The 13,130-nt window shown below is 51.9% G+C and overlaps 1 protein-coding gene across 1 annotated transcript in view; it reads left to right on the top strand.

Annotated features, from left to right (window-relative positions):
• Window positions 1-13,130, top strand: part of LOC140404734 (chloride channel protein ClC-Kb-like) — a 143,730-nt gene that overhangs the window by 43,991 nt on the left and 86,609 nt on the right. The window contains exon 4 of the mRNA XM_072493424.1: window positions 7,495-7,634. Coding sequence (XP_072349525.1) covers window positions 7,495-7,634 — 140 coding nt within the window. The remainder of the gene's footprint in view (window positions 1-7,494; window positions 7,635-13,130) is intronic.

Raw genomic sequence — 13,130 nt, 5'->3', positions numbered from 1 at the left:
GTGGAATTTAACCCTGAAAAGTGTGAGGTGATCCACTTTGGAAGGAGCAATGTGACCAGGAAGTATTGAATGAATGGCCTGACGCCGGGAAGTTCCCAGGAACAAAGGGACGTTAGAGTGTTTGTCCATAGATCTCTGAAGGCAGAAGGGCAGGTTAATAAGGTGGTGAAAAGGCAAATGGGACAGTTACCTTTATCAATCGAGGCATAGATTACAAAAGCAGGGAGGTCATGTTGGAGTTGTACTGAACATTGGTGAGGCCACAGCGGGAGCACTGTGTGCAATTCTGGCCGCCACATTATAGGAAGGATGTGATTGCACTGGAGGGGGTGCAGAGGAGATTCACCAGGATGTTGCCTGGGATGGAACATTTCAGTTATGAAGAGAGGTTGGATAGGCTTGGGTTGTTTTCGCTGGAGCAGAGAAGACTGAGGGGCGGCCTGATCGAGGTGGACAAGATTATGAGGGGCACGGACAGGGTGGATAGGGAGCAGCTGTTCCCCTGAGTTGAAAGGTCAGTCACGAGGGGGACACAAGTTCAAGGTGAGGGGCAAGATGTTTAGGGGGGATTTGAGGAAAAACCTTTTTTACCCAGAGACGGTCTGGAACTGCCTGGGAGGGTGGTCGAGGCTGGATGCCTCACATCCTTTACAATGTACCTGGATGAACACCTGGCCTGTCTTAACATTCCAGACTATGGGCCCAGTGTTGGTACATGAGATTAGGTGGATAGGACAGGTGGGTTTTTTCGCAAAGTGGATGGGCTGAAGGGCCTCTTCTGCCCTCTGTGATTCTATGAGGTATCTTGCCTCCAAGTCTTGCCTCTCCGCCATTATCAATTTTAATCGCTGCGCTGTTTGGTGGCCAATCCTTCAGCTGCCTGGGTTCCAAGCTCTGCGATCCCCTCCCCAAACCCCTCCACCTCGCAACCTCACTTTCTTCCTGTAAGACACTCCTTAAAACCAAACCTTGGGCAGTCTGATTTAACATCTCTTCATGTGGCCGGCTGTGATATTTTGTTTTAAAATCACTCCAGTGAAGCACCTTGGGACATTTCATTTTCTAAAGGCTGTTGCCTTTTTTACCGACTGTAAATATTGAGTTGCCCTCCTTGCTCTAGGTATCGATATTGTATTGCTCAGAGTCGCCAGGTATCGAATGATACCACCACAAGGTTCAACCGGCTATCGGTCAAAGAGCCAGACACCAGTTAGTTAGTTCAAGGTCAAGGGTACTTTATTTACACACAATTATCATGCAACATAAACACTACTCGTTAAATTACACCTATCAACTAAGACAACCTGTACTTAACTTCAGGCACCCGGCTTAGGTCAGAGGAACAGTGGCCGCGGTTCGAATCTGGATCTATCGGTATGGAGAAGTAACTGCTGCTCAGCTGGGCTCATCCGTCTGGTAGTGGGCATTGAACTTGCTTCTGCTGCTGCGATTGGAGGTAGACGTGGCCGGGGTGCCAGGTCCAAGAGAGATCGAACACATGGCGGTCTCTCTTCTTATACTTGGGGGTTTTCACGCTCTTTTGGGCGGTCTTTCAGTTTGGACCCCATTAATTGGGTGATTCCTGATCACTGTGATCGATTCGAACCAATAAAGGGGCGGGTGCCTGGATGGCCGGGCGTGTCCTAAGCGGTCATTGACCCTGTTGTTTACGCTTCCCGAGTACAGGGAGTGGCGCCGGAATGTCTGGGATTGTATCGGTCGCTCAAGTATCAGTCCTTTGTCTGGCGGAGATGGGCCATCAAATTATAATCGGTTGGGGGTTTCGATACCGTCTGGATTCCTCACTCGCAAATATACATTCAGGCTCTGAGCTGGCCTGAATCTTGTATTGTCCATTTTTCCCACTATCCTTTGCGACCTTCTCTGTTCCTTATTGTAAGTGGCCATCCCAGATGGCTACAAGGTGTTATGTGGATAGAAACTGATGATGTTGGCGATGATCACTCTGGTTGAATAGCTCTCTGACACTCAGCTCCTGAACTTACAAGTGAAAGATGGCCAAGTGGGCCCGACACAGGTGGGGAGTTGGCTCCTATTGGCGAGGAGTTTGCATAAACAAAAACATTAATGGGATCATCCATTGCTTATTGACTTCGTACATCTCAAGCTCACCGTGGTCTTGTCCCATCTGACCTTTGCAACTTTCTCCAGCCCTTCCACCTCTAGCCTTTGGCGCATGGCATCCTTTCTCTCTGTTCTGCCATTAGGAGCAGGGGGATCCCGTCATCCCACCTCTTCCCTTCCCTCCACCTTGCCACATCTTTCCCATGTGCAGAAAATTCCCTTGAAGTCCCTGTTCGTTCAATGCTATTGTGTAACTAACAGTTCCGGAAGTTGCACAAAACCTACCTGGTGCCGACCTCACAGCCTGCCGAGAAAAACATTAGCGATAGATGGGAGAAGATTGATACTCTGTCACCTGGGAATTAATACCCAGTAACTCTATCACCTGCGAATTAATTCTCAGTATTGGAGCATAACCAGTTAACTTAGCATAGACCAGGGATTGAATGAGGGGTGTGATTGAATCTCCTTCACAGAGACTGAAACTTCCACATTGGATAGACTGCTAATCATCATTTCTACTTGGATACAAGGCCTGTGTGATTCACATTGCCATGGCAGTCTTTGAGAGGGGAAGGTGTAAGATATCCCAGAAAGCTCACAGGCAAGGTTAGACTGCTGGGATCTAGAAGAGGAAGAGCAGCTATAGGCAGCAAGATGCCGTGACTCAACAAGCAGGACACGGGCGAGAGCTTGGAATAGATAAGGTTGGAAGATTCACCTAACTTTCTCTCAAGGAGGAATATCCCGGGAATCAATCTCACTGCAAAAGACAGTTCTGAGATTAAAACGTCCCAGGTTGAGAAAGGAAAAGAACAAACGTTAATGCTTGGGACGTAAGAATTGCTTTGAATCGGGACCAGGAGAATTGAATGTCCACTTAAAGAACAGTGTAAAATATATCTATGAAGTGTGTTTTTGGTTGTGAGAAAAGGAAAAGATGAATGTTCTGTTTTGTGGTTTAAAATACAAATTTCTTACAGAGATATTGTTTGGTCAGGAGTTCTTTCGTCTTTTGTTACAGTAAAAGTCTTAAAATGTGAAATCTTGTTGTGTCATCCTTTCAGCTATTAACTGAAAGGTGGAACTTACTTTTAAATGTATTCAGTCTCTACGGAAATCGTACCAAACTGACAAAGCTAAAGCTTTGTAACCATTTGCAAACAACCCCACTACTGATCTAATGATGGAAGGGAGGTCATTGCTGAACTGCAAAAATGTCCTGGGACTGAGATAATTGGCCATCTTCCTTTGGGCCAGGTATGACAACTCTGGAATCCGACTGGCAATGTGGACAACTGCCCAGATGTGTTTTGCCCACAAAAATCAGGACAGATGCAACGTGGCCAATTACCACCCCAGTTGCCTCCTTTTGATCCTCAGCAAGGAGTCATCAGCAGCGCTACCAAGCGGCACTTACTCAGCAATAACCTGCTCACGGACGCTCAGTTTGGGTTCCGCCAGGGTCACTCAGCTCCTCATTGCAGCCTTGGTTCAAACCTGGACAAAGGAGCTGAACTCAAGAGGTGAGGTTAGAATAACCGGCCTTGCCATCGAGGCAGCATTTGACCGAGTGTGGCATCAAGGAGCCCTAGCTAAACTGGAGCCAATGGGAATCAGGGGGGAAACTCTTCACTGGTTGGAGTCATATCTAATACAAAGGAAGATGGTTGTCGTTGTTGGAGGTCAATCATCTCAGCTCCAGGACATCACTGCGGGAGTTCCTCACGGTAGTGCCCCAGCCTCAACCATCTTCAGCTGCTTCATCAATGACCTCCCTTCCATCATGAGGTCAGAGGTGGGGGTGTTTGCGGATGACTGCACAATGTTCAGCACCGTTCGCGACTCCTCAGATACTGAATCAGTCCATGTCCAAATGCAGCAATGATGTGGAATGCCGGCGTTGGACTGGGGTGAGCACAGTACGAAGTCTTACAACACCAGGTTAAAGTCCAACAGGTTTGTTTCGATGTCACTAGCTTTCGGAGCGCTGCTCCTTCCTCAGGTGAATGAAGAGGTCTGTTCCAGAAACACATATATAGACAAATTCAAAGATGCCAGACAATGCTTGGAATGCGAGCATTAGCAGGTGATTAAATCTTTACAGATCCAGAGGTGGGGTAACCCCAGGTTAAAGAGGTGTGAATTGTCTCAAGCCAGGACAGTTGGTAGGATTTCGCAGGCCAGATGGTGGGGGATGAATGTAATGCGACATGAATCCCAGGTCCCGGTTGAGGCCGCACTCATGTGTGCGGAACTTGGCTATAAGTTTCTGCTCGGCGATTCTGCGTTGTCGCGGGTCCTGAAGGCCGCCTTGGAGAACGCTTACCCGGAGATCAGAGGCTGAATGCCCTTGACTGCTGAAGTGTTCCCCGACTGGAAGGGAACATTCCTGCCTGGTGATTGTTGCGCGATGTCCGTTCATTCGTTGTCGCAGCGTCTGCATGGTCTCGCCAATGTACCACGCTTCGGGACATCCTTTCCTGCAGCGTATGAGGTAGACAATGTTGGCCGAGTCGCACAAGTATGTACCGCGTACCTGGTGGGTGGTGTTCTCACGTGTAATAGTGGTATCTATGTCGATGATCTGGCACGTCTTGCAGAGATTACCATGACAGGGTTGTGTGGTGTCGTGGTTACCATGACAGGGTTGTGTGGTGTCGTGGTATTCGTACAAATGCAGCAAGACCTGGACCATATCCAGGCTCGGGCTGACAAGTGGCAAGTTACATTCGCGCCACACAAGTGCCAGGCAATGACCATCTCCCACAAGAGACGATCTAACCATCGCCCCTTGACATTCAATGGCATTACCATCGCTGAATCGCCCACAATCAACATCCTGGGGGTTACCATTGATCAGAAACTGAACTGGACCCAGCCATATAAATGCTGTGGCTACCAGAACAGGCCAGAGACTGGGAATCCTGGAGTGTGTAATATAGTGCATTGAAAATTGCATTGTGCACTTTGTGCATTTGAGGCTAGGAAGTGAAAATAAAGGATCCATGTTGAACAGCTATTGCAGTTTAACTTCTAAATCTTTCTGCCTGAAAATATAGCTGTTTCAATCTGAAGAATGTGACAAGTAACTTTCATAGAATTATCATAGAATTTACAGGGCAGAAGGAGGCCATTCGGCCCATCGAGTCTGCACCGGCTCTTAGAAAGAGCACCCTACCCAAGGTCAACACCTCCACTCTATCCCCATAACCCAGTAACCCCACCCAACACTAAGGGCAATTTTGGACACTAAGGGCAATTTATCACGGCCAATCCACCTAACCAGCACATCTTTGGACTGTGGGAGGAAACCGGAGCACCCGGAGGAAACCCACGCACACACACAGGGAGGATGTGCAGACTCCACACAGACAGTGACCCAAGCCGGAATCGAACCTGGGACCTTGGAGCTGTGAAGCAATTGTGCTATCCACAATGCTACCGTGCTACTCATCTCCTTACTCTGCAAAACCCGCCCACAATCTCAACAAGGCACAGGTCAGGAGTGGGATGGAATACTCTCCACTTGCCTGGATGAGCGCAGCTCCAACAACACTCAAGAAGCTCGACACCACCCAGGACAAAGTCACATGTAGGCCAGACCGGGGTAAGGAGAGCAGATTTCCTTCCCTAAAGCGGACTTTAGTGAACCAGATGGATTTGTCTGACAATCGATGAGGGTTATCCTTGTTGCCATCGCCGAGACTGGCTTCTTAATCCCAGAGTCATTAACTGACCTGTTGGGATTCAAACCCCCCCCCCCCCTGGATTACTGGTCCAGGAGCACCACGCCTCCCTCTCGCGCCCACTATCGCACGTCACCTGATGAACCAGTGCAACAGGTCTTTGAGATAATCGATATCGGCAGGATTCTCCGTTTCTGCGGCCGAGTGCCGATGCCGGTGTGGGACCCGTGGTGTTTCACGACCGAAGAATCGGGGTGACACCCTCACCGATTCCGGCACCAGTGAGGGGCTAGCACCGGCACCGACTGAAACTCCCGCAGACCTCGTCGGGAACGGCCGGAGAATGGCCAGGTCCCGTGCTGCGCATGCGCACGGCTGATGACCTGAACCGGTCGCGCCGCACAACATGGCGGCGGACGAGCGCGACCCCAACCCACCAACCACGAACCCACAGCCCATCCCACGGCCACCCCCCACCAGTCCCCCCAGCCCTTGCGGTAGACGCGCCCCCCCCCCCACCCCACCCTACGGCACGGATCCCGGCCGAGTGTGGCGGCGCTGGACACAGTCCACAGCGACCACGCCGGGTTCCCGCAGGGTTGGGTCTACACGTGGCCCGCCGCGTCGGGAACTCAGCCCATTGGGGGGGGGGGGGGTGCGGAGAATCGCGGCGGGCCGGCTGATGATGCGGCAACGGCATTGAAACGGCGCGCGGTGCGCGTCACGATGAAGCCAGTTTGGAGGGGGCGGTTCATCGCAGACCGGCGTGTAACCGACGCTGACCCAGATTCTGGCATGGAAATCCATTCGCAACCTGATCACCGGACACAATTTCAGCGCGGGCTACAGAGAATCCAGCCCGAATTGTAGTCTATTACAGTGGTTCCAACCTGGTGGTTGGCCAGAGTATTGCAGGTGGTCAGTGGAAAAATATATCCAATTGTACCTAGCAAAATCGACGTTACATTAGTATCCGCAGTGTAATTTGCTTCACAAACATCTCTGTGCAATATAATCCGCAATGTATTTGTGAGTGTGCATTGCAAAAGATTAGAAATAGCTACGTTTTTAATACCCGTTGATATACCCGTCAGCAGTAGGCTCTGTAAAATCTGTTTAAAACGTTTGTGTACATTGTGGGCCGTAAAGGTTCGTGATGGCGATCCACGGTCCGCATAAAGGAAGAGGTCAGGAACCGCTGGACTATTAATTCAGCAAAAGTGCTTCCATAAACCAAAGAAGAGATTTCAATTTGTGTCTGGCCGTACTGAGCTTGGGCAGCACGGTTGCACAGTGGCTAGCACTGTTGCCTCACAGCTCCAGGGTCCCGGGTTCGATTCCCGGGCTTGGGTCACTGTCTGTGCGGAGTCTGCATGTTCTCCCCGTGTCTGCGTGGGTTTCCTCCGGGTGCTCCGGTTTCCTCCCACAAGCCCCGAAAGACGTGCTGTTAGGTAATTTGGACATTCTGAATTCTCCCCCTGTGTACCCGAACAGGCGCCGGAGTGAGGTGACTAGGGGCTTTTCACAGTAACTTCATTGCAGTGTCAATGTAAGCCTACCTGTGACAATAAAGATTATTATTAAGAATGTATTTTCCTCCCGACCTTTTAGATACTTATCGGGATAACGGACTGTTTTGTGTACACAGTGCCAATGTTGCTACTTCTTTCTGTGAGACTGGATTCTGTTTTTGTTTGACTGTTTCCTGTTGCCGTACCAGGGTCTGGCATTCCAGAGCTGAAGGTTACCTTGCGAGGTGTGGTGCTGGACGAGTTCTTCACCTTCAGGACCTTCGTAGCGAAACTCATTGGCGTCATCTGCACCCTGGCAGCTGGAAGTACCATTTTCCTGGGCAAAGTGGTACGTGGACATTGATTGTTAATAGTATGTTAATTATATTGTTAAGATTCGTGGGTGGAGGGTGTTATTTAAATTTAGTACCAAGAGCATTTATAAAGAGAGACTGCTGAGACCTATTGTGGGGCGGATGGGGGGTAGTAGGTGGGACGCAGTAGTCACCCTTAATCTTACACAGCTCCCCGCCCCCCCCCCCCCCAGGTCTCCAGCTCCTCCCGTCCACTGCCTCTTGTAAAACTCCTCCTCCCAACCTCGGTTCCTTCCCCCCAACCTTCCACCCCGGCTAGACCACTCGGACCCTGTTCTGCCAGGCTCCGATGGCCGCAGCCCCTCCCCCCACCTCACTCCCGTTCACTGGCCGGCTTAAACCGGCCAGCGTGGAGGCCCCCGCCCGGGTCCCTTTCCCTCTTGCCCGGCCCTAGGAAAGCCCAATCCCCTTTTAGCACACAAACCCCGCATATCCACCTACACCCCAAAGAGCCCTCCTTTCTAGTGAAAGTCCCGTCCCTTCCCTTGTCCAAATATATACAACATTGGCTCCTTTAGCCTCTACACCCGTGCGCAGTGATACAAAAAAGAAGAAAATACAGTCATGAGGTTACATCGGCACATGGCCATTTCTCAATTTGTCAGTTCTGCCACAGCCCTTCTGCCTTCGCAAACTCCTCCGCTGCTTCCGACGTTCCAAAATAAAAGTCCCTGAGCTTGTAAGTCACCCTCAGCTTCGCTGGATATACAATGCCGCACCGCACCTTGCCAATGTACAGTGCCCTCTTCACCCGGTTGAAGGCAGCCCGCCTCCTCGCCAGCTCCACCGTAAAGTCCTGGTATACACGTATACCAGCTCCAGCCCACTGCACCACCCGCTTCTGCTTGGCCCAGCACAGGACCTTCTCCTTCACCCTGTACCTACGGAAGCAGAGTCACTGCTCTTGGCGGCTCACTCGCCTTTGGTACAGGCCTCCATGACCGATGAGCCCGATCCAGTTCATATCGGGAGGGATCCTCCCTCTCCCCCAATAGTTTCACCAGCATTGCGGCAAAATACTCAGTCGGCTTTGGTCATTCAACTCCTTCGGGCAGCCCCACAATCCTCAAATTCTGTCGCCTGGATCTGTTTTCCAGGTCTTCCATTTTTCCTCGCAGATCCTTGTTAGTATCCATCACGTTCCGCATCTCCTTCCCCATCGAGGCAAGTTGATCACCGTGCTGCAATACCGTCTCCTCCACTTCCTTCAGCGCCTCCCCTTGCTCTCGCACCTCCGCCACTGCGCTCGCCACCGCCGTCTTCACCGGGGAAATCGCCTCCTCCACCAGCACATTCAAAACCTCCCTTATCTCCTTCCTCACCATCTCCATACATTTCTCAATCTGCGCCAACTGCTTTTGGAATTCCGCAGCCATCACCTTAGTTAGTTCTTCAGCCGTAAGCAGTGCGGCCTCCCCTGGTGCTCCAGCCTCCATTTTCCTGGTGACCCCGCGGTGACCTTTCCCCTCTCCAACGGACTTTCAGCCGCTTTTTTCCCGGCTGTTTTTTTGGTGTTTTTGACATCCTTCTTCTCCTTGCGCTATCTCCCGACTTTTACTGCCGTCGCTGGCCCTAGGACCGGGCGTTACTCCCCGAAAATGCCGTTCCCGAATGGGAGCCTTCCAACGCGCGGCTGCCTCCCACCCGCCGTCACCGGAAGTTTCACAGTAACTTCATTTGAAGCCTACTTGTGACAATAAGTGATTTTCATTTCATTTCATGTCCCCTCCCTTTAGGGAAGGAAACCTGCCGTTCTTATCCCAGTCTGGTCTACATGTGACTCCAGACCCCACACAGCAATGTGGTTGACTCTTAACTGCTCCTCTCTGAAATGGCCGAGCGAGACACTCGGCTCAAGGGTGAATAGGGATGGGCAACAAATGCTGGCCTCGCCCAGCGACGGCCCACATCCCGTGAAAGAATAAAGAAAAACAAGTTAAAAGCACGGTGGCACAGTGGGTTAGCACTGCCCCCTCACAGCGCCAAGGTCCCGGGTTCGATTCCGGCCTCGGGTGACTGTGCGGAGTCTGCACGTTCTCCCCGTGTCTGCGTGGGTTTCCTCCGGGTGCTCCGGTTTCCTTCCGCAGTCCAAAGATGTGCAGGTTAGGTGGGTTTTGTAAAGGCCCCGAAGAATCCAGCACGAGTTTTAAGGATACAAAATAATAACGTTTATTTACTATAACAATATATACATAACAGTAGCAGTAACTTCCCTTGCTACCTTCTCCTTCCATGCTGGTTCCTGAACTGGCCAGCTTATTTATAGTAGGAGTTTCTCCGCCCCCCTCATTGGGGAAGTTCATACTCCCATAGGATTGTGGGATAGTCATTAGTCCCCAGCCAATCGTCAGTAGGCCAAGGAATCCACCGTAGGCCCTGGCGAAGGAAGGCGTCGAACTCGTTTGGCCGCAGGCCGGACGCCATTTGAACGCGGCGCTGGATCTGGCGGCGTATAACGAGACGGAGACCGGCGCTTCCGTGATGAACGGCGCGGTTGTACATCCACGGCCTGTGGACCCGAGGATTCCCCCTCTGATTCATCCTGTGTCTCCATCTCGGAGTCAGAGTCTGCTGCCTCCGTCATGTCAGCGTCTCTATCCCCATTCGGTCCCGTCACGACCTGCGCAGGCTTCGAGTGAGGCACCAGTGGAAGATTTGGAGGACTACCTTCCCTTGTTTCTGGTCTTTGCGGCTGTTGAACTGAGCTCCGGGGGCGGCGAATCTTTTGCGGGGATGATCTTCTGGACCGGACGTGGTCTACATGTTTTCGCTGGAGACGACCCTAGGCTTGCACTTGGTACGATATAGGGCCCGTTTGGCGAAAGATTACACCAGGAACCCATTGGGCACCACAGCAAAATTCCGCACGAATACTGGGTCACCGGGCGCAAACTGCCGAATCGGACGATGCCGAGACAATCCCGGTCCCTGCCTTTCTTGTGTGCGCCGTACTTTTTACATAGAACATACAGTGCAGAAGGAGGCCATTCGGCCCATCGAGTCTGCACCGACCCACATTAATCCCTCACTTCCACCTTATCCCCGCAACCCAATAACCCCTCCCAACCCTTATGGACACTACGGGTAATTTAGCATGGCCAATCCACCTAACCTGCACGTCTTTGGACTGTGGGAGGAAACCGGAGCACCCGGAGGAAACCCACGCGGACACGGGGAGAACGTGCAAACTCCGCACAGACAGTGACCCAGCGGGGAATCGAACCTGGGACCCTGGCGCTGTGAAGCCACAGTGCTAATCACTTGTGCTACCGTGCTGCCCCAATTTGCGCCAATGTCCGGGAAAACCATACTAAGGCGGGTGCGAAGTCTCCGGCCCATTAGGAGTTCTGCGGGAGCTACCCCAGTCACTGTATGGGGGGTGGTCCTGTACGTAAACAAAAACCGAGCCAGTCTCGTGTCCATTGATCCGGAAGACTGCTTCTTTAGGCCTCTTTTGAATGTTTGCACTGCGCGCTCTGCCAACCCATTTGAAGCCGGGTGGTAAGGGGCAGTGCGGATATGGCGGCTGCCGTTCATCTTTGTAAACCTAGCAAACTCCTCACTCGTGAATGGAGTGCCATTATCCGTGACCAGCACCTCGGGGAGGCCATGCGTACTAAATGATAAACGCATTTTTTCAATTGTTGCGCAGGACGTTGTCCCCTGCATCTTATGCACCTCCAGCCATTTGGACTGGGCGTCAATTAGCAGAAGGAACATGAATCCCTGAAAAGGGCCTGCGAAATCTGCATGTAAGCGTGCCCAAGGCCGCCCTGGCCATTCCCAGTGATGTAGGGGCGCGGCCGGCGGAAGCTTCTGATGCTCCTGGCAAATGGAGCAGTTTTGGGCCACCTTCTCAATGTCGGTGTCGAGGCCTGGCCACCAGACATAACTCCGGGCCAACATTTTCATCTTGGTCACGCCCGGATGCCCATTGTGCAAGTCTGATAATATCAGCTCCTGGCCTTTTTCTGGGACAATCACACGCGTCCCCCACAAGAGGATGCCGTCTTCCACGCTGAATTCTGACAGCTTGGAGGAAAATGCCCGCAACTCGCCTGGGAGCTGTCTATGCTGCCCACCATACAGGACTATGTGCCGAACCTTTGACAAGACTGGCTCCGTCTGGATCCACTCACGGATCTGTGATGCCGTGACAGGCAAGGTGTCCATAAAATTTAGGGTTGCGACCACCTCACCGGTCGTGGGGGTCGACATGGGGCCGGTCGATAAAGGCAATCGGCTCAGTGCGTCGGCATTTGCTATCTGCGTACCTGGTTTGTGCTCCAGAGAATACTCATATGCCGCAAGCAACAAAGCCCAGCGCTGGATCCGTGCAGAAGCAATGGGCGGTATTGGCTTATCCTCTCTGAAGAGTCCCAGCAGGGGATTATGATCAGTCACGATAGTGAAATGGCGGCCGTACACATACTGGTGGAAGCGTTTCACCGCGAAAACCACTGCCAGGCCCTCCTTCTCGATCTGCGCGTACTTCTTCTCCGCTGCAGTCAATGTGCGGGAGGCGAAAGCTATCGGTCGCTCGGCCCCGTTCTCCATCTTGTGGGACAGGACAGCCCAATACCATACGGGGATGCATCACATGTGACGAGCAAAGGCTTTCCCGGATCATAGTGGGTTAGTAACCCAGACGACAACAATTGTTGCTACCCGCCGGAAAGCGGTTTCTTGCGGCTGACCCCAAACCCAGGTGTGATTTTTCTTTAGCAGCAGGTGCAAAGGGGCCAGCGTAGTTGCCAGATTGGGGAGGAACTTCCCGTAATAGTTTACGAGACCGAGAAAAGAACGAAGATGCGAAGTGTCAGTCGGGGTGGGGGCATGTTGAATTGCACGCACCTTCTCTGTGACGGGGTGCAGACCCTCGCGGTCCACCCGATAACCTAGGTAGACTACTTCTTTTGCCTGAAATACGCACTTTGTGCGACGTAAACGGACTCCAGCCTCCGAAAGGCGTCTAAGGACAGCCTCCAGATTTTCCAAATGCTCTTGCTCCGACGTCCCTGTAATCAACACGTCATCTAGGTAGACAGCCACACGTGGTAAACCTCTCAAAATGCCCTCCATGACACGTTGAAAAATTGCGCAGGCAGAGGATACTCCAAAGGGCAACCGTGTGTATTCATACAGGCCCCGGTGTGTGTTAATTGTTACATATGGTCGGGAGGCAGGGTCCAGCTCCAACTGCAGGTAGGCGTGACTCATATCTAATTTTGTGAATGAGAGTCCGCCTGCAAGTTTCGCGTAGAGATCCTCTATGCGAGGCATTGGGTATCGGTCGAGTCGGGAAACTGTATTCACTGTAAGTTTATAGTCGCCACACAAGCGAACTGTGGCATCTGGCTTCATTACTGGTACAATTGGTGCTGCCCAGTCAGCAAAACGGACGGGCCTGATAATACCCAAATTCTCCAAACGAGTGAGCTCCCCTTCTACCTTCACGAGCAAAGCGTAAG

This window comes from Scyliorhinus torazame, chromosome 31, assembly GCF_047496885.1.
Source record: "Scyliorhinus torazame isolate Kashiwa2021f chromosome 31, sScyTor2.1, whole genome shotgun sequence".
NCBI classification, from domain to species: domain Eukaryota; kingdom Metazoa; phylum Chordata; class Chondrichthyes; order Carcharhiniformes; family Scyliorhinidae; genus Scyliorhinus; species Scyliorhinus torazame.
This window is presented reverse-complemented; position numbering and strand designations above follow the sequence as displayed.